Below are 19345 nucleotides of genomic sequence, written 5' to 3'. Positions count from 1 at the left end.
TTTGGACAGTGATACTGAAAGTGCATTATGGAGAAACCACAATGCCTCCGGTTCCTGGAGGAGCTCCCAGTCTAAGAGTGAAATTGTACACCAGCATTAATGAATTAATCATTACAGAATTGCTGAGTGATGGGAGCCCATAGGGAGGGAAATGGGCACAGAAAGATTCAGCGATTTATCCAAGCCCATACAACTGGTCACTGACCTTAGGAATCAAGACTCTGAACTCTGACGTTGGTCTCATGTCACTCCCCTCTGTTGATGTCACTCTAGAGCCTAACCTATGACACAGGTGTAAATCTGGAAGCAGTGTGAATTCACACTGAAAGAACAGGTATTGTAATCTGGCCCACAGGATCTGAAAGTCTTAAAGCTGGATCTGAGCAATATTGACTACTCCTAAAAGCAGAAATCCACTAGACAAACCTCCAAAAGTCACTAAATGTTGCTTGTTAAGCCCTCTAATGCCATCAAAGAGGTAACTAGGCAGTTTACCAAGTATTACCTGTAATAAAATGATACAGGCTCCTTAATACTTAATGTTTTGTCACTAAGAACCTCCAAGTCACACGCATTGCTAATTTGGAAATGCTAGAGGAGAATCAACCTGCAGTTGGATTTGTGCAGATACAATCCATAAGGACACGAGAGCTCACTGCAGGCTCTGTCCCCTCCTTGGCATATCAGTGTGCCCGTTGATTAAACCCCTGCTTCTAGTGCCTGCTTCCAAAGGGAGGGCAAGGTTTCCAATAGACTCAGATACTGCTGTGAGTAGCCAGCAGAAATCATGCCTAGATACAGGCATGATCTGAGCTCTGTGCAAATGTGTGATAGGAGAATAATTGCTCAGTTCATTAATGCAGGTGCCCTTGTGGCTTAAAGCATGGGGCTGGTAGCCAGGTGACTTGGGCTTCTGTTTCTGACTCTGCTACCAATACATTAAGGAGACATTAGAAATGGGGCAGGGGGGAAAGGGAAGGAATGAATGGGGCATGCAGTAGTGCACTTGCTTTGATCCCTTCTCCACTCCAAGTTTAAAACCAAATGGCTGGCAGTGGCAGCTGCATTTCTAATCAGGTGGTGTTGAGAGAGTCAGTTGACTTCATGGCTCATTATCATCTACCTGATGCCTACTAAACTCTTCATCCCACATACATTAACAACCCTCTCTTCTTTTTAATGGTTGTGATGTTCCACCCTTCAGGCTAGCCTTTGTTCTTCTATTTTCTATAAGATTTATCATGCAACAGTTGCCTTACACCATGCTGTTCTGAAACACTTCCTAAATTGGTTGGAGTCCCTTTTGCTTCTGAGAGGGACAGTTGGCCAGGAAGCTAAAAGCTAGTCTCTCTTCTCCTACTGCCAGCAGCTTTGTCTATAAGATGGTGCAAAGTTAGTAGCATCTACATACGCTGCCCTGAGCTTTGGTTGACGTCACACAAAAGACAGCCAGGGGACTTCGTTTTTCTCTCTCTTGGTCTTTGACGGGCTGCCTTTATCATCAGTATTATTATTCCTGTTGTTATTCCTCTATAATTATTGTCAAAGATCTGCGTCTTTGAGACGAATCCGATTTATTTGCCAGTGATGCCAGTCTTTGAGTATGCCTGGTTGGAGGCCACTGGGAAGTCATGCCGGCTGCTTTCAAGTCATCCCAGCGTTCTTAGTTGTTTTAAAATGTAAAGGCGGGGGGGAGCGCATCAGCAACATACAGCCCAGACAGAAAGAGCTGTGTTCTGCGCTGGCTGGAATTGCTGCTTTCTGAGCCTTATCTTGAGGGAACAGACAGGGGACTAGGACACCGAGAAGTCATCCGGCTCTGCAGAGAGCTTGTTGGCTCCAGGAGTTTACCAGTGTAATCTGGAGGCTTTTATTTGCTTGTTAAATATGATATCAGCACACGGCAGCTGGGGCTGGAGCAGAATAGCAATGACAATCTGTACTTCCCAAAATTGCCGTCCTGAGCAGGAGAGGAGCTCAGACCCAGTGTCTCTATTAAATCGAACTCGGCTCAGATTAAATCCTTTTCAATACAATCCAATTAACTCTCAAATTGAATAGTAATGCCTCTGCTAATATACCCGCTTAGCACACTTTTTTCTCCTTTTGCAGCTTGCATTTCCAGTGTAATCAGGGCTGTAGATCATGGCACATGGAAAGCAAGTTCAACCTTAGTTTAATCAGATAAAGTGCCTGTTAATTGTAGCCTCACACCAACTGAAATACTCCCCGACCTGTAGAAAAAGGGAGGGCTGGTAGAAGGATATGTCTTTATGTGCCTAAAGATGGGCTTTGCATTAAAGCCAGTCAAAAAGGAACCATTATTTTTCATGGGAATTTTTTTTTCCCCTCCATATTTTCCATTAATCTGCTTTAATTTAGCAGCAGGGTAGAATTCGGTATACTTCAGATTGCTGAAAACTATTTTCAGAGGGTTTCTTTCATAATAAAACCTTCCAGTCTTTGAAAAATATTTTTTTTCCATGGCAAAAACACATTTCAAATGAGGCAAATGTTTTCCAGGAAAATGTTCCTTTTGGAGAAAAAGCCATTTTTAATCAAGGAAATGCTTTGCCCCACTCTAATGCACAGAATTGGGTATTGCATTCCTCCAGTAAGGTGGAATGAGACACTGGGAACTACTTCAATCTACCTACTTGATCTTCACCAGTGAATAGAGGGGAGTTGGGTGAAGCAGAGAATTGTTGTCATCCCTCTAGTGATGGTTTTGAGGTCTGAATGGGCTGACAGATTATCTAGGCTAGGCATTGGCAATCTACAGCCCTCAGGTCAGATCTGGCTTGTGGAGCCATTCTATCTGACCCACAAAGCTGGCATCTCTGTGGCATTTTGGTATCAAGGGGTTTTACCTACACAGCAGGTAGGTGGTAGGGGAACGTGTGGCAGCAGTCAGATCAGAAGGGCTAGCTTGCCCCGTCTCATACCAAGACTGGTAATTTAAGTTTGCTGCTCTTGAAGTGCAGCTGACACCTGATCTAAACTGCATTTCTGTATAAAATATGACAGATTTTTTTTCATTGCCGCTCTGGTACTGAGCTCCAAAGTTTGCCATTGGATAAGTCCTGTCTTTCAGGATGCCCCGCTATCTTGACTAGAAGGCATCAAGAATCCACCACTTCCTTTTTATAAGCGGGTAACCTGAGTTGCACAAAGATTAAGGGTCTAATCCAGGTATGTCAAACTCATCTGGCTCCACAGGCCAAATGAGGTTTGCTGGGCCAGACTGGGACTGACCCCCTGTGCCTCCCTGTGCACACACAGCACATGGTGCCAGCACACAAGGTCAGTCGAGGGTGTGCACTGTATGCAGCGCCCCACCAGACTGGCCCTGCGTGCTGACTCATGTACAGCCAGATCTAGACCAGCCCCAGAGCCAGCATGCAGGGCCAGTGCAGCAGGGCACTGCATGCAGCATGTGCCCCAAACCAACCCTCTGCTGTGTGCAGGGCATGTGGCAGTAAGTCCAGCCCATGCACTGCATGCAGCATGCATGACCAGGGCTGGCACTGGCATGTGGAGTCAGTCCAGTGCCCTATAGGCAAGATCGTATGGCTCTGTGGGCCAAATCTGGGCCATATGTTTGATACCCCTAGTCTAATTCAAACTCCACTGACATTTGAAGCTCCAGCTTTCTAGACCTGCAGTCAGCAATTTTTGCCACCATGGGCAAAGTTAATGACCTAACCCTGGCCACAGGCTGCAAATCTCCACTTCCTGGAATGCCCCAGCTGCTTGCACTTACCCTCATTGCAGATGCTCAGCCCATCTGCAGCAAGGGTAAATGCAGGCATGGAGACAAGCAGGGAGGACTGCAGAGTGGGAAGCTGTGGAGGAGATGGTTAGCTTGGCACCGCTGCCTTTTTCCTAGTCCCCCAGGCCAAATCCATCCCACGGGCTGTAGGTTGCTGAACTCTGATCCAACCTAAACTCATACAGGGAGTTTGTGACAGATGCCAAATCCACTGAGATGCAGTCCCATGCATTAACACAAGATTGTCCTTGGTTGTGGCTCAGCCAATCAGCTTGTCCCCCCTCCCCCCATCTCTCATCTTTCTCCCGTTGGTGTATTTGGAACTATTTCTTTTCCTCTTCTGCAGTACTGGGGAGTGGTAGCTTTTATATGGGGAAATTTGTCTTTTATGCACTGGGGAGATTTTAGAAGTCAGACGAAGCACTAATTATTCCATGGTTCTTTTGGAAATGTTTACACAGAAAGGGGACAGAAATGAGGGAAATTTGCCTCTGATCTTCCTAAACTGCTGCAGCAATTTTTCTCAGATATGCAAATCTAGGCTTATCCCATCACCACAACAATGAAGGAGGCTGGCTTAATGATTGTACAAAGGAGGTGTTTATTGTTAATGGATTCTGTAGCTTGCTATGCTGCTAATACGCAGCCTAGAGCTTGAGTTCAATACACTTCTGTTGGCTGGTGAAATGGAGAGGCAGGTCTCAACTTCACTCCCTTATAGACGTGTGGCCACAGCAGAATCAGTGGGCATGTGTTCCATAGCAAAAAGGTAGATAGGGAGGCCTTGGTGTTTGCACAGTTGCTGGAAGTGTATTGGCAGAGCTGAGTGCAAGCCATGTGGCAGTAGGTCCAGCCCATGCGCCGCATGCAGCATGCATGACCAGAGCTGGCACCAGCATGCGGAGTAGGTCCAGTGACCCATAGGCAGATCATACAGCTCTGGGCTGGATCTGGGCCATGGGTCATATGTCAAGATGCAGGTGTGGTGTCAGAGTTGAAAGAGGGCATCGTGTATGCACATGTCCACACCCTGCAGAGGTCTTGCTACCCATCAAAGATGAGCTGGCCAGGAGTGTGAGTGATCTCCCTGAGATCTCCTTCCCCTTGTTGCCACTGGATCCCTTCCTGAGAAGAGATTAGGAACCCTCCTTGTGTCACATGGGGCAGGAGAGGGATTCTGAGGGTCACTGCACCACCCAGGTCTGCACGCACACACTGCTTCATTGCTGCTGCATCAGGAATTACTTTTCCAGTCTGCCTGCACCAGCATGCTGGGGAATGCGAGGCCAGCCACTGGAACCGCATGGCCTGGGGGCAAGAGGAAGGACGCTGGGGTGGCAGCGCTGATGGGAGCTGGTCTGTGGGAAACAGATTCCATCTCCTCCCCAGCAAACCCATCAAGGCCAGACCCTGCCACCAGAGCATTAGGGAGAATTGATGTCCCTGGGGGCCTGTCAGTCCTGGCAAAAGCCTTTTAAGGTGCAAATCAGCTCAACTCCCTGCTCCCTCTCCACCCCCTCCCCCTCAGCCAGCCCTATCTCTCTGAGCAATTACAGTGCATTCACTTTAATCGTGCTGCAGTCATGACTAAAGATGAGGATTAGTGGGAGAGGAGGAACAAAGATGAGGTTCCCCCAACAAAGCGAAACAGCTGGAACAAAGCAGACCAAGGAGGTCAGGCTTTAGACAGGTACTGGGGTGCATGGTATTTACCTCTGATGCCGGTGGGAATTCCCACAGATCAAGACAGGAGCCCTTAGGGCCAAGTCTTCATGCCCATTCCCACCCTAACTAGTTAGGTTGGGTCTGGGAAGGGGGAGGAAACTCCCAGGCCACTAAGGGCTTTGTTACATGGTAATTTTAGGTGGCTCTTGGAGCTCTGAATCCCTGGATTGTCCATACATTCACACCTGAAACTTGTTTTAAGCACACTTTAGGCAACTTGAAGTCCAGGGCAGGTTTATCTATATTACCCAGCTCATGTTATGCTGATGTGTGCAGTTAGTGTGGTAGAGGAGAGATCTTTTATTAAATCAACTAAACAGTTGCAAACAATTTTTTTATTTCTTTATTTGCAAGCTTTGGGGCACACTCACCCTTCCTCAGTCATAGGAGAATGCAAAAATTGTAGAATTTCTCCCGGGTAGAAATGAAAATTCATATTGTACAGGAAAGCTTGAGGGTGGCACAAGTTCTCCTGGCTGAAAAACTTCATTTTAGCTTGCACAAAAGTTGGAGCAGTCTAATATGTGGCTACTCTAGACTATGTTAGTGTAACACCCCATCCCCTCTCCAGCTTGGATCAGCCCACCACTCCTCCAGACCAAACCTGCCATCATCTGTCCCCTATCCCCACCAGCAACCCAGATCCCTGCTTATCCTTTCCCCACCCTCCACTGCCACCACTGCTGCCAGTCTTTCAGCTGGGCTCAACACAGAGAGCCCTTGCGGCTCAGCAGCTACAGCAGCAGTTGGGCAGGTAGGTTCCCTTTCCCTGCCTGCTCCCCTGGGACAGCGCTGGCAGCCACAAATGAACTGGGGGACACGGGTGAGCCACGAGGGCTGCAGTTTGGGGGGGTGTCCCAAGACTAGCGGGGGCAGAGGAGAGCTCAGAATGGCGGGGGGGGGAATTCTTGCCTTTCGGTCCTCAAGGCCCCTGGTGCCTGAATGTGATTTCTTCAAACTCAAGCTAGCACTAACACCCATCCACATTTGACAAGCTTAAAATACAGTGTTTAACAAAGCCCTTAGAGTACTGTGCCATGGGCATGACTGATGCCCTGGGAAACCAATAGGAATACACCCATTGACTATCTTGGGTATTCAGCTGGACCCAGCGGAGGCCTTTTCAGCTTCTCTCCACACTTCTGACATGCCCCACCACAGGGAGGAGAAACAGGATCCATGCAGCACTGTCATCTCCTCTGTTCTATTCCTACCTGCCCCCTGCTGCCCTGCACAGATAGATTACCCCTGCAAATCCTGTCCCCCACCATCCCACCCATTCGTCTGGAGCTCCTGCAGCTGAAGGAGGAGGACTGAGGTATTCCCAGCAGCAGCAGCATATGTTTTGCTTACCTAAGTGAGTTTTTTTTCTTCTTTTCATTAATGGAGCAACTCATTCCAATGGATTGGGATAATCAGCCAGTCTTGGGTTTCCAACCAGGCCACTCAGTTCAATTACTGAAGTATAAATGAGGTTGAGAACTTTGCCCCAGGAGGAAAGGGGCTTACGTGGTGATCAGCATGGGAGACTGTAGTTGTCACCATGCACACATCATGCCTGGTCTTTGGCCACCCACTACATCCTTATCCTTTCCTGGGGGAGCCCTAATTGCCAGCAGGTACAGTGAGACACAGGTTGAACAAGGTGGTAGTTCACTCCTAGGACGGTGAACCAGAGCCACCTGCCAGTCTCCATAGGGAAAAAAATTGCTTCATAGCCAGCAAATCAAAAGCTGGGGAATATGATTTTTCTACAATTCAGAGTACTCAATGCTACCACTGCTGTCAATGAAGGCTTTTCCTCTGTAAGCATCTGGCCCTATGGCAGACATGGGTTATACCAGTCTACACTCGTGTTGCCAGCATCTGATGCTGTGTGTAAATGTAGCCAGGGTAAATTGCATAGTGTTAGCCTTAGAAATCTGTCTCTCTCTTTCTCTCTGTCTTTCATGACATTCCAGAAAACCAGAGGGGACAAGGGGTCATCCTTATTGACTAGGTTGTGCTCCCCGAATGATTACAGTAGGATTCACTGGGGGACATGTGGGAGAGGTAATGAGGGTCTGTAATTAAAGGCCGTGAATACATGACCACAAGATTTATAGATTCTCTTCTATCAATACGCTCCAGCAACGAAGATGGAGAACAGCGACCACTGCATCACAGCATGTCTGAGAGGGGCCATTATTCACAATGCATGCTCACTGATTGCATGCTTAGACAGCCCCACTCCTATATCCTAGACTCTTCCCACACAATATGTAGCACAGGGAAATAACATGCTGAACTCCTCAAGCTATCAGTATCCTTCCTGAAACCAAGTCCCCCAAACACCAGTGGGTAGAATATTGCTTACCACCAGCCCACGGAGTAGCCAGATGCCCTCAGAAAGATGGATGAGAATAGCACATGAGGGCTATGCATAGGGTGAATCCCTCTATCACTCACAGCTGCAGCTGGGATGTGTGCACTCGCATTTTTATGCAAGTTAAAGGAAAAACTGAACTAGGAATCAAGGGGAAGGGCTGAGGCAGACAGTTGTGAGAGAGACTTTGAAGCCAGAACTTCTAGCTTAACAAATGCTGTGGACCTCAAATCCTTGGCCTGCTATTAAAAGTGGGACTGTTTTGCTATTTGAGGTGTGTGCCCCTAGACATACACGGACACAGAGCCAGTTAGGAATTTATCTTCACAAGGCTGGATTCAGATTCTCTTCCCCAGTGACAGGGAAGCGATAACCTCATATCATTGCCCTTCTTGCTAGGAGCTCATGTACAGCATTGTTCCCTCTCTTCTATGCTACCTCCCTCTCCACTGATGTCTTTATCTTGCTGAGCCATATTGATACTAAAGCCATTCAACCCTTCTCTGCCAGTCTTTATCTCTCTCTGTTACATCTCACTCAACTTCTGTCACCCTTTCCTCAGTTCTCAGGCATCCCTTCTCACCCAAACCAGCAAGAAGTGGACAATAAGTCACCTTTCTTTCTCAACAGGAACTCCAAGCTAAGCTGTATATGCTTTTTGATCTCTCCTGGTTCCTGTCTGTTGTCCTGGGAACCTTTCAGACAGGGTTTCAGTCAGCTTGCTGAAGGGATGGACCAAAAGTGAACAAGTCCACCAGAAATTTCTCACCTGTGCCTTTGTCCATGGGGTATTTTGTCATGAAATGTTGATGGTGATGGTAGCTTGAAAGCAAAATTGAAACTAAAAAGAAAGATTCTCCCTTTCTGAACTGTCTTCTGTTTCTTATATGCTGGACTTTCAGAGGGCCATACATCAAAATCTCCCCCTTTCTATCTGTTTCGTTGTCTCCAGCTTTTGCTTTGGCTTTTGTTACTGCTTGGAACAGTTATGTGGTTCATTTCTGAAGTTACCCCATCCTGCACGGGGAAAAATCCAAAGCATTTTGCAAGGTCTTGGGAGAGTATAATCTAGGCACTGAGTCAGGCATTACAGTAGCTGTAAACACATGGAGTGATATGCAGCCTTATTCAAAGGGCCAGCATGGGATCGGTGCACCAGTTCCATCTCATTTAAGCCCTTGTGGGCGTCCTCAGTGCTTGAGTATACAAGTTATATCAACACTGCAGAGGGCTGAATTGCACCCAGATGGTAGAAGATGCGATTGCTTGGACGACTGAAGCTTGTGTGCCATATGGGGGAGGAGGATTAGTCACTCAGCTACTAATGTGCAATCATGGCACAGCAGAATGGACATAGAGGCTTGGGCATGATCCACAGCCCATTAAAATCAATAAAGAGACTTGCATCAACTCTGATGGACTTGAGGTCATCGTCTTGGTGAGGAATATGGAGTGGCACAAAAAGGAGGCCAGGTCGTGATGCAAGGAATCTGGGACCAGCAAGAGAGGAGGAGGAGGGATGTTTTAACTGCCAGGTTGCCTCTTGGGGCCATTTCAATCTGTCTCAGGGTTGGGACAAGCAGATGCAGTCTGCAGATATTGGTGCTATCTGGGAGGTCAGCTGCAGACAGCCCAGGCGCTTATAAACTCTGCACGGCCTCCTGCGGAGGCTGATATGGCCCACATGGCCCCCTGCAGTGGTTAACACTGCCTTCTTTCTTCACAGTTGGGAGATGAATAGATTCCATCATTTGAAACTAATCGGATACATCAAAGCGTCTCCAAGCAATTTGTAAAATAAATAAATAAGCCAGCCTAAGCAAATATGGAGGAGGAAAAAAATCATGTTTGTGTGGATGAAAGACTGTAAATCCACATGTGGAATTGCTAAAAGGGGGAGAGAGCTTCTGAGACTTGTAAATTAAATTTGGAGGGGGTGGGGTGGGGCGGGGGGAACAGCCAGGAAAGGCAAAGCTTTAATAATTACAGATGTGAATTTACAGCTTTTCATCTACGCTCTGCTGTGACAAAATATTGGACCGCAAGCACAAGACTGCAGAGTGAAGGGAGCTCAAGCAACCTTAACTCTGCCTGCTTAGCCCTGCCACTTCCCAGCTGAATTCTTCTGATAGCTTCCCAGTCACATAGGATGTTTGTACATGCCACGGGGGTTTAATTCTCCCTAAATTGAAGCAGTGAGTCTTTAAAATGCTTCTTCAGTTTAGGGTGAAGTAAACCCCTATGGTGTGTACACAGGGGTCGGGCCTGGTCCTTACCTGCCTCTCTGGTGGTGGGGAGGGGAGGGCGAGCTGCTGGTGGGCGAAGTGGTCCTGAGCTGCAGGTGGATCTGGTGCTTCCCTCGTGGTGGCACCCACCCACAAGCACCTGGCCAAAGCGGTCCCGGAGGACACTGCAGCTGTAGAGGGATGCACTGGGCATCTCAGGCAGGCAGACTCCAGGGGGAAAAAGCTAAAAAAGATCAGGCTCGCCACTTTTTTTTTCCCTTCAGTGGAGCCTGTTTGTCCAGGCTGTCGCCAAGCTGTCTGCACGGGCTGCCTGCACAGCCCCTGAGCTGCACAGGACCCGGTGCTTCCCTCTGTGGCAAACTAAACCCCCTAGGAGATATTTTATTTTGCTGCATCCCAAAGTCATTTAACATGCCCCAAAGTTATTTAACATGCATTACCGGACATGCATAAACAGCTGCACCACTAAAGTGCGTTACACCACTGACACGTGCAAACAGCCGCACCATTAAAACTCATTATGCTGCCGACACGTGCAAACAGCTGCACCATTAAAGTAGTGCAAAAGGGCATTAAGCCGCTTTAAAGGCCAATTTTGTGGCATGTACAAATGGCCATAGTGCCCATCTACCACCACCACATAAAAACTCTCATTCAATACATGGCAGGTGATTAAGTGCTGAAACAGATTACTACAGGAAATGGTAGCTTCTCTATCACCTGGTGTCTTCAAAATTGAGTGCCTTTTTGGAAGACAGCTCATAGTTCTTCAGCTCAGAGCAGGCATGACTGGACTGGACTCCAGCTCCATATGTAAGAGAGCAGATTACATGAGCTAAAGGTCCTTTATCTTTCTGATTCAGACCAAATACTTATCTCCTGTCGCCCTGCCATAGCCAGGGGACTGTCCTGTTTTTACATCCTCTACCCAGATGAGACCTATAAGCATAAGCACAATAGAATAACAGTGCAGTATGAACACACGTCAGAGGTTTGTGTTGGACTGGGTAGACTTTGTGGGTGAATTCCTGGCTAACATCAAACTTAAAGTTCCCATTGATTTCATTGTAGCCAGGACCCCACCCCTTCTCATTTGATGAGTGGATGTAAGTCGGCTGAGCTCTAATAGGTCTCTGTGTTGGCCACTGTGCAGCCAGGTTTAATGAAGGCAAACCACCCCTGGAATAAGAATCACAGGCTTTGTGCTGCTTATCCTGGGCTCCTGTCCTTGGCTGTGTGTGTAGTCACTCATCCCTAGATCACTGCAGTGCTGCACAACTCCCCTGGGTATGAATTTACAGGGGTTGCAAGGCTAAATGCTCACCTGTCCTTTTAAAAGTGCAGGTGGTTCTTGTCGGGCACATTGTAGGTTGGGGAGAGGTGAAAGGGGGCAGCAGTACTGCACCACTGAATTGCAAACAGGGGTTACACAACCCCCTGGGGCAGTCACACATATACTTGCACGTGTGCTCACACACACACACTTTCAGAGGCTAAGTCTATCCCTGCCTGTCAATCCCAGCTTCATCAACTGGTGGGTTTCATGTGCCATTCACGACAGATCACCCACTGGAATAAATGCTGCCTTGTACCAACGGGGCTTCACGCAGCTCAGGCCCAGTACCTAAAGCACGGTTCTCCCAGCTCACATCCACCAAGGACATGGTTCTCTTATTTGCTTTATACCAAAGCAGCCCAGTCTGCTAACCATGTTTCAGGCTCTCCCAGATCCCTGCAGTGGACAGCAGGCCCAGAGCATATAACAAGGTTATACTGAGGTGCAGAAGCAGCCACAGGAGCCCAGACTGCATTAGGAGCAGGACTAATTGCATTGTAGCCTAATTCAGACATATGAATCTGTCAGAACTGCCGTGGATGGAGGATGGGAAACAGACACAGACAGCAAATAGACTCCCCAGATACATTGTGCCTGACCTCCCCTGCACCCTAACCATGTATTACTCTAATCGGTACTTTATTATAGGGGGATCTATTTGTATTAAAGCCGAGTGCTTTGGACCATTGATGTGATAATGCTAACACTAAAAGAGCAAGGCTGGCTTTGGAAGGGAACTGGGCTGCAGACAATCTGAAGTCACTGCCTAGCTTTGCCACTGATTCCCTCTGATATCTTGGCCACATTTTTGCATCCAAGCAAGGAATCCCTCATGCCACATGACTGTACAGCAACCAGCACAACAGGTGCCCTGATCTCACCCGGGTGGTGCTGCACTTTGGTGCTTTTTCTGTGGTGGTAATAAGGGCAGTAGTGATCAGATATATTTCCTTGATCCAATACCTGCAAAGCTGAATTCTCCAGGCTGTGTGATGGGTTGGGTTGGGTTGGGTTGGGTTGGCTTAGAAGGAGCAAAGCCTCCTTCTACCTGCTTGGCTGAGTGGAAAGGGCATTTTGAACGCGCTGTATTTTCTTCAGTAGAACAGACACTGTTTAGGCATCAGAGGAGTGCATGCTTACAGCAGCACCATCCTGATGGAGGGTCCCAGCCCCTTGGATTCTGATCCCTGTGCCAGGGCAGGCCCGTGTGTGCCCAGTATAAAGGTCAGACCCTGATCCAGCTCCCTTTAAATCCTGTCATGGATCCCAGAAGTAGGTAGATTGGATATAGAGGGTAAAGAGTGGGGAGGACTCGGGGGTGCTGTTTTGTTACACCCCAGCTCTCTGCTGCTCACTAGAACACAGAAGACAGACAGGTCCTGTCTTAGTGACAGGACTACGTTGCACAGGTTGTGCTGCAAGCTCCTTGCTCCCCCCCATCCCTCTCTCTTTGCCTTCCCTATGGTCTCTGCCTGGCAGCACTCCTGTTCCCACAACTTGCAGACATGCATAGTAGTGTCCCAAAGATTCTGCCCCCGTTGCTCCTATACACTGTACTTGGGGGTGGAGACTTTCCCTGCCTCTGTCTTGTGCAGGGGATTCTTTCCTTCCATAGCCCAGACCTCCATGTTCTGCCCAGGACCTCTTCCTCAAATCCCACTTGATTTCCTTTCCAAGATCCTGTCTTTCCTCCCCAGCTCCACCTTCCCCACTTCATACTTACCTTCTTCATTGGGTTACTTGGGATTTTTAATGATAACTGCAAGGATCTTTCTGGACATCTGCCTGCCATCCGAATCCTGTTGTCCCACCAGCCCTGTGATGCCAAGCCTGACTGCTTTGCACACTGCATAGAAACCCCAGAGCCATGCCTTCTTGTTCCTGCAGTGGCTGTTGTCTCCCGGATAGCTTCAGCCCAAGGCAGCAAGGATTTTTGTAGCTGAGGAAAAGGAAGTCACCCCACTCTTGGTTCATTGCTGGCTTACTTCCTGGAGAGTGGCTCAGAAGGAGCCCCAAGTCTGGGTTTCTCTAGAGCAGCAGTCAAAGCCTTGCCTTTTCTCAGTACAATGTATACACCTTGTTATGAGCATGCCTCTGGCTGTTAATGCCTCTGATTTCCACAGGTGTGTACTTGGTAGCCATGTTGGTCTGAAACAAAAAGACATACAAAAACCTAGAACTCTTGGTTCCAAACTGATACCTTTTATTAGACCAACTGGAAAATGGCAAGAAAATTGTCCACATGCATTAGCATCCCCACCCCCCTTAGGGCTGTTAAGGGAAGCTGTCAGCTTTGTTCTCTTCTCTGATACCATCCATTAGTACTCTGACTCCTTTCAACCTCTTCCAGGGAAAATGAGGGGCCTGGCCATTTTCCTCACACTGTTCGCTTCCCCTGACCTCAGACTAAAAGGGAGAATGTCTGTCTCTTATTAGAGAGTCTTTGTTTTCTCAGTTCCTGTAGCTGCTGAGCATGTTGTCCTAGGTACTGACTGGTCCCAGGATGTATAAACCCTCTGCCTTTGGTGGGATGCAACTCCATCTCTGCGCAAGTGAGCAAATCACTGTAAGACTTGCTGGCTAGTGTATGCACCCTTTCTGTACCTGAGCCACAGAAGACAGGGGTATGTTGCTGCCCTCTCCTGCAGAGCCTGCTGCTTCAGCTGCAATGGTTACATCCCTTTAGGTTCCCAGTTCAGTCCCTGGTATAGGTTTTTACATATGTGAGGGCTCACTGTGAATGCTTAGCCTGGTTAGGCGCCTCTGCCTTGGAAAGGTGTTTCAGGGAAAGCCTAAGTCTATGGGCAGTTGTGCTTGTCCACAGCTTTGGTTCTCCATCCCTTGCCCAGAAGCATTAAGCAGGGTCTATGGTATAATGGTTAGCACTCTGGACTTTGAATCCAGTGATCTGCAATCAAATCTCAGTAGAACTGCAGCCATTAATTTGATAACAGTCTTCAAATGCCTGAAGGGCAACTAGAGAGAGGATGGAGATGGGCTTTTCTCTGTGGATGTAGGGGACAGGACTAGGAGCAAAGGCCTCAAGCTGCAGCAGGGGAAATTTAGGTTGAAGATTAGGAGGAATTTTCTGATTCTGAGGGTGGTCAAGCCCTGGAACAGGCTACCTAGGGAAGCTGTGAACTTTGCATCCTTGGAGTTTTTAAGAGCAGCTTGGGCAAACATTTGGTTGGGATGGTTCAGTCAGAGATGCTCCTGCCTTGAGCAGGGGGCTGGACTAGTTGGCCTTACGAGGATCTTTCCAGCCTTACTTTCTTCTGGTCCTTTACCTCAGCTCCACAGCCAGTTCTCCTTGGTGCATACAAATTTCTGTACCAAGCGTGCAGTGTCAGAGTCAAAGTAGAGTAGGATGATGAAAGCAGGCAGGTTCATGGAAGGCAATCACCTTGGCTTTTATTTCTTTTTCTAGATGGCCCCCATTGAAACTCAGCGCAAGAAGTCCTATCTCAATCTGGCACTGGTAAGTAAGCATGCAGAAGGATGCTTCACATGACTAACTCTTAGGCTAGTGGTTGTGGTTTGTTATTCAGATCAGGCCTTTCCCTGGGGAATTTAGGAAAGTGCAGCATATGGTAGGAGTTTCCTTATAGACATTGGCAGAGAGCAAGACCACAATGACAGCACTGTAAGAATGGCCAGACTTGATTAGATTTGCTTTCTAGCCACATCTTAAACCTAGCTATACAGGTTCTGCCTTCAGTTTCATCTAGTCTTATATCCCCCATCCTGTCATGCTAAATTGGATCTCTGTCTCCATTATGACACCTCCAGCGTTACTGAGTCAAACTTTGGTCCACTTGTTTTCTCTCCTCACTTTTCACCCATTTGATCTCGTGTTCTGCTTCCTGTCATACTACCACTTCACTGCTGGGTCTTGTGCCCTCATGTCAGCAGTCACAGTATGAGGGTTATGATCTGGCCAGTAACAGGCCCAGATTAAAGAAATTCAGAGACTTAGATTAATCCATGACACAAGGCCCTGCTTTCTCCTTGCTGCCCAGTACCAAGGGATCCTCTCCCCTCCCAGAGAGACAGGTTCAGTGGCATGGGGCCACCTACCCTGCCATGGACAGCTATAGGGTCTCCTCATCTCAATGGAAGCTGAGTGGGGTTAGTGTTTGAGTGGGTGATATAGCCTTCATGGAGAGACTACTACTGGACTGGGGTAGTGGTAGCAGCAGTCTTTTCCCTGCGTGGAGCAGTGTTGTGGTTGTGGTACATGGGGCAATATATTCCTCTCTTGGCCGTGGTTTCAGCCTCACTGCACACTGAAGCAAATATCACAGTAACAGCCACACTCAGGTGAATAACATTTTTAGGCATTTCTTAGGAAACATGAGGGTTAAAAACATCCTTTTCTTTTTTAAATGGGAGCTGAGATAATCATATGACTCCAGGAGCTGGGGTTTCAAGCACAGGTCTTTTAGGGCATGCACATGTATCCAGCTTGGATTGGGTTCACAAGCCTCTTACCCTCAGAGATGGCCCCTTCAGAGACCTAATGGCAAGTATAGAGGCTTGCTCTGCCTCTGCTGATGCTAGGCATACTCTGTGGATGCAGGGAGGCTGTCCTCCACCGGGGTTTTCACTCCAGGACCTTTCACCAGCATTTAAGGGCAAAGGCAAAGTAAATAACAACCTGTCTTCTCCCAACCTTGCCCTGGCCCTGGCCCGGGCTCACGAAGAAGAAGTTACAGGCTGGTTCATTATTGATGGGGTGGCTAATTGTGCACTGTGTACAGCACAGTGGCTGTTTGATTAAAAATTCATGGCATAGGCTAAGGTAGCAATGATCTCTTAGTTGCTCCAGATCTGAATGTTTCTTAACAAACATCAGAGGAGATCTGAGTCAAGGGACATCACAGCTTTAAGCCAGAACAATGCTCCTTGGGACCTCTCTGAGCTCGAGTCCACCTCACAGGCCCTAGCTCCTCACAACTGGTACAATGTGGCTGTGCTGTTCAGGGGAGAGGTGAATCTCCTTTATCTTTGTGGGTATGGCTCCAAGGCTGAGTTGGAGTTGGGGAGCAGGTTGGCGAATAGGGCATGAGTCAGTGTATTTGTGTACAGCTGCAAATGCACCCAGGCAAAAAGAGGAAGAGCTCAGCGTCAGAATCCAAGATGAATATGACCCCTCACACCCACCGTGATGGATCCCTAATGCTGAAGTTTCCTGTGGCACCATAAATTTTGGATTACTCCACTTCTGCCAGGAGGAAAATTGTGTGGAAATCAAGCACTCCCTCAGTGGAGGGATGCCTTGCAAAGGAAGCAGGGAGACTAGTTCTGGAGAAATGCAAGTCAGCCCTCAACTAGTTCCTGATGGAGCATTAATAATGACTGTACAGCCTAGAAATATGAACTCCCTGAAGGCAGAGAGAATTCATATTGTCCAGACGGAGGCAGTAACTAGTGAGGACTAGCAGATGTCAGTGGCTGAGGTTTTAGGTGTCTGAGTTACAACACCAGCTCCTTTCTGTTTAAGCATAATCATTTGGGCAAGGTCATCTATCAGTGAGTGCAATAAAACAGCAAATGCTTCTTATCTCATGAAATGCATGAACAGCAAGCAGCATCATGCAGCCTTCCTTGGGCGTAATGGCATAGACAAGAGGAGGGCACAAAAGTTTTTTTGATTTGCACTATGAGGATCTTGACAGAAAACACCATAATGGAGACATCTCTGGCCATGCTCAGTGAGTAGCAGATTTACAAAGATGGGGCCCAGCCTATAGAGTTGTTCTTGGCTCATACCTGATGTCAGTGAGCGCATCTACACGAGACGCTAACAGTGCAGTAGACTAATTCTGTTGCACATGAGTGTGGCACAAAACAACCATGCTAACGTGTGAGAGAATTAGTCTACTGCACATTAGCATCGCTTAAGTGTGCCCCAGCACTAATGCGCAATAGTGCCGGTTACGATGCATTGTTTAGTACCTGTGACTACGGGTACTAAACTTAATGTGCTGTAATTATGACACATTAATGAACATGTAGGCACGCCGACTGTAGGCTGAGCTTATAAGCCAGATGGTGAACAGAGAAATACTGAACTCTGTATAAGTGAACGGAAAAGTGATCCACTGCCTCAGCTGCAGAAGTTCTTGCTACAGCACACTGCAGTGGGATCTGGAAGATCAAGAGCTCTATGAATTCAGTTCCTCTCCCCACTCAGTTCCTCTGAACAGCCAAGTCAGAGTCCAGTCACTGGCCAGCTGAAAGGACATCTCGTACAAACACGCATGCCACAGCTCAGCATCTGCAGTGCATTACTGGAACACCCCTCCAGGACAAATGTGGTTTCCCCTTGATGGAGGTCGCCTGGACAGTACAGGTCTTCTGCTCTCCCAGCTGCCCAAAGGGTGGGAGGTTAGAGCACTGTTGGACAGTGCTGCTGTCAGTTATGAGCTCCTGCTAGCTGTAAATGGGCTCACTGGCCTCACCTTCTGCCTCTATAACAAGTGCACGCTAATTCTCTGATCTCTTACAGAGCATCTTAAGGCATAAACCATCAGTGTTTGGCATGTGCCTTGATGATCTGCGGACAAAGCAGGCTTATACTGAAGGATAAAATAATGTGAGCCAGAGCACAATGATGCTGCATCATCCTCCTTCTTGTAACAGACACTGTTACAATGGGCCCCCCTCATTTGAATGAATGACTCCCTGCTATGGCCAGCCCCGAGTATCAGGACCGTACACATATATCTCCTTTTCATATGAAAGCCAAGATTCTCGTCTCATCACGTGACTCCAGGGGCTGAGGCTTGGCGAGGAATACCAGATATCCTGAGGATCTGGAGCAGGGCTGTTCATCCCACAGGCTTAACACACCCAGCCTGTGAAAATCTGGGTTGTCCTGCAGATTTTCTGGTGAGGCGGCCTCCCCTTGGAGGCCATTAGGAAGCACTGCTAATTCTGGGAGCAAGTGGAAAGTTGTGTGGCTGTCCCACCTCATCACTCTCCATTCAGCGAACAAGTAGGTGACAACAGGCACTGGAGTGAGCAGCAGGGAGAGAGTTTCCTGCAACTCAGCCGGGTCGCCACCAAGGAGAAAACAAGGAGGTTCATCACGTAGAATCCTTTTGCTTTGGGAGGGTTTTAAATGCTGCCAGTTTGGGGCCCAGACCCAGCAAATCTGCAGCCAGGACCAAGGCAAGGTCATAGCAGAGATATGATAAAGGGACGGGATCTGAGCTGCAGAGACTCCTTTAGAACTTAATTGAGTCTTTGAAACATAAGCCGCACATGTAACGGGAGAAAACGCTGAGGCAGCCATAGCAAAGCAAAAGATCCCAGAACTCAGCCTCCAAGATCCAACGGATGGAAATGAGACTTCACAAGAGTGAGGGGAGCGATAACTTTACTCTCCAGGCCCTGTGGTAACCTCCTCCAAATTGCCTTGCACTTATCTCCAGCTCCCAGCAGCTGAGAACTTACACAGCAAGTGAATGGCAGGCCCAGGGACAAAGGAAGAAAGCAGGTTGAAATGATCTGGGGAGTATGGCAAAGTGCAAGGGGAGGAAGGGAAAGATGTGGGGGAAGGGAAGCAGAGATCAGAGACCAAGGGATATAGGGTGACAGAGATCCGAGACAGTGGGGTTGGGAAGAGGGGACTGAGGGAGCATAAGATCAGAGTGGATCTGGCAGAGCCGAGATGGAGGGAGGGCAGAGATCAGACGTGGGCCTAGGGGAAGCAGTAATCGGGAAAGAATCTGAACTTGTTCCTCTGCTGGCAGAAGCAATGTGACTGCCCTAAATGGAGGCATGTCAGCTTGGCCACCTACCTGTGGTGAGTTCAGCCTCCCTCCTAGGACAGGGGGCTGGAGGCAGAGGGGCTAGGGATGGAAAGTTGAAAGGATGTTGCATTTCGGGGAAGG

The 19345-nt window shown here is 48.2% G+C and overlaps 1 protein-coding gene across 1 annotated transcript in view; it reads left to right on the top strand.

The window, feature by feature from the left end:
- Nucleotides 1-19345, top strand: part of CCDC33 (coiled-coil domain containing 33) — a 213635-nt gene that overhangs the window by 160588 nt on the left and 33702 nt on the right. Inside the window, exon 14 of the mRNA XM_090029238.1 lies at nucleotides 14872-14922. Coding sequence (XP_089885364.1) covers nucleotides 14872-14922 — 51 coding nt within the window. The remainder of the gene's footprint in view (nucleotides 1-14871; nucleotides 14923-19345) is intronic.

Source organism: Crocodylus siamensis, chromosome 15 (genome assembly GCF_052110815.1).
Source record: "Crocodylus siamensis isolate JL-2025a chromosome 15, ASM5211081v1, whole genome shotgun sequence".
NCBI classification, from domain to species: Eukaryota; Metazoa; Chordata; order Crocodylia; family Crocodylidae; genus Crocodylus; species Crocodylus siamensis.
Note: the sequence above shows the minus strand (reverse complement) of the source record. Positions and strands in the feature narration are given on the sequence as shown.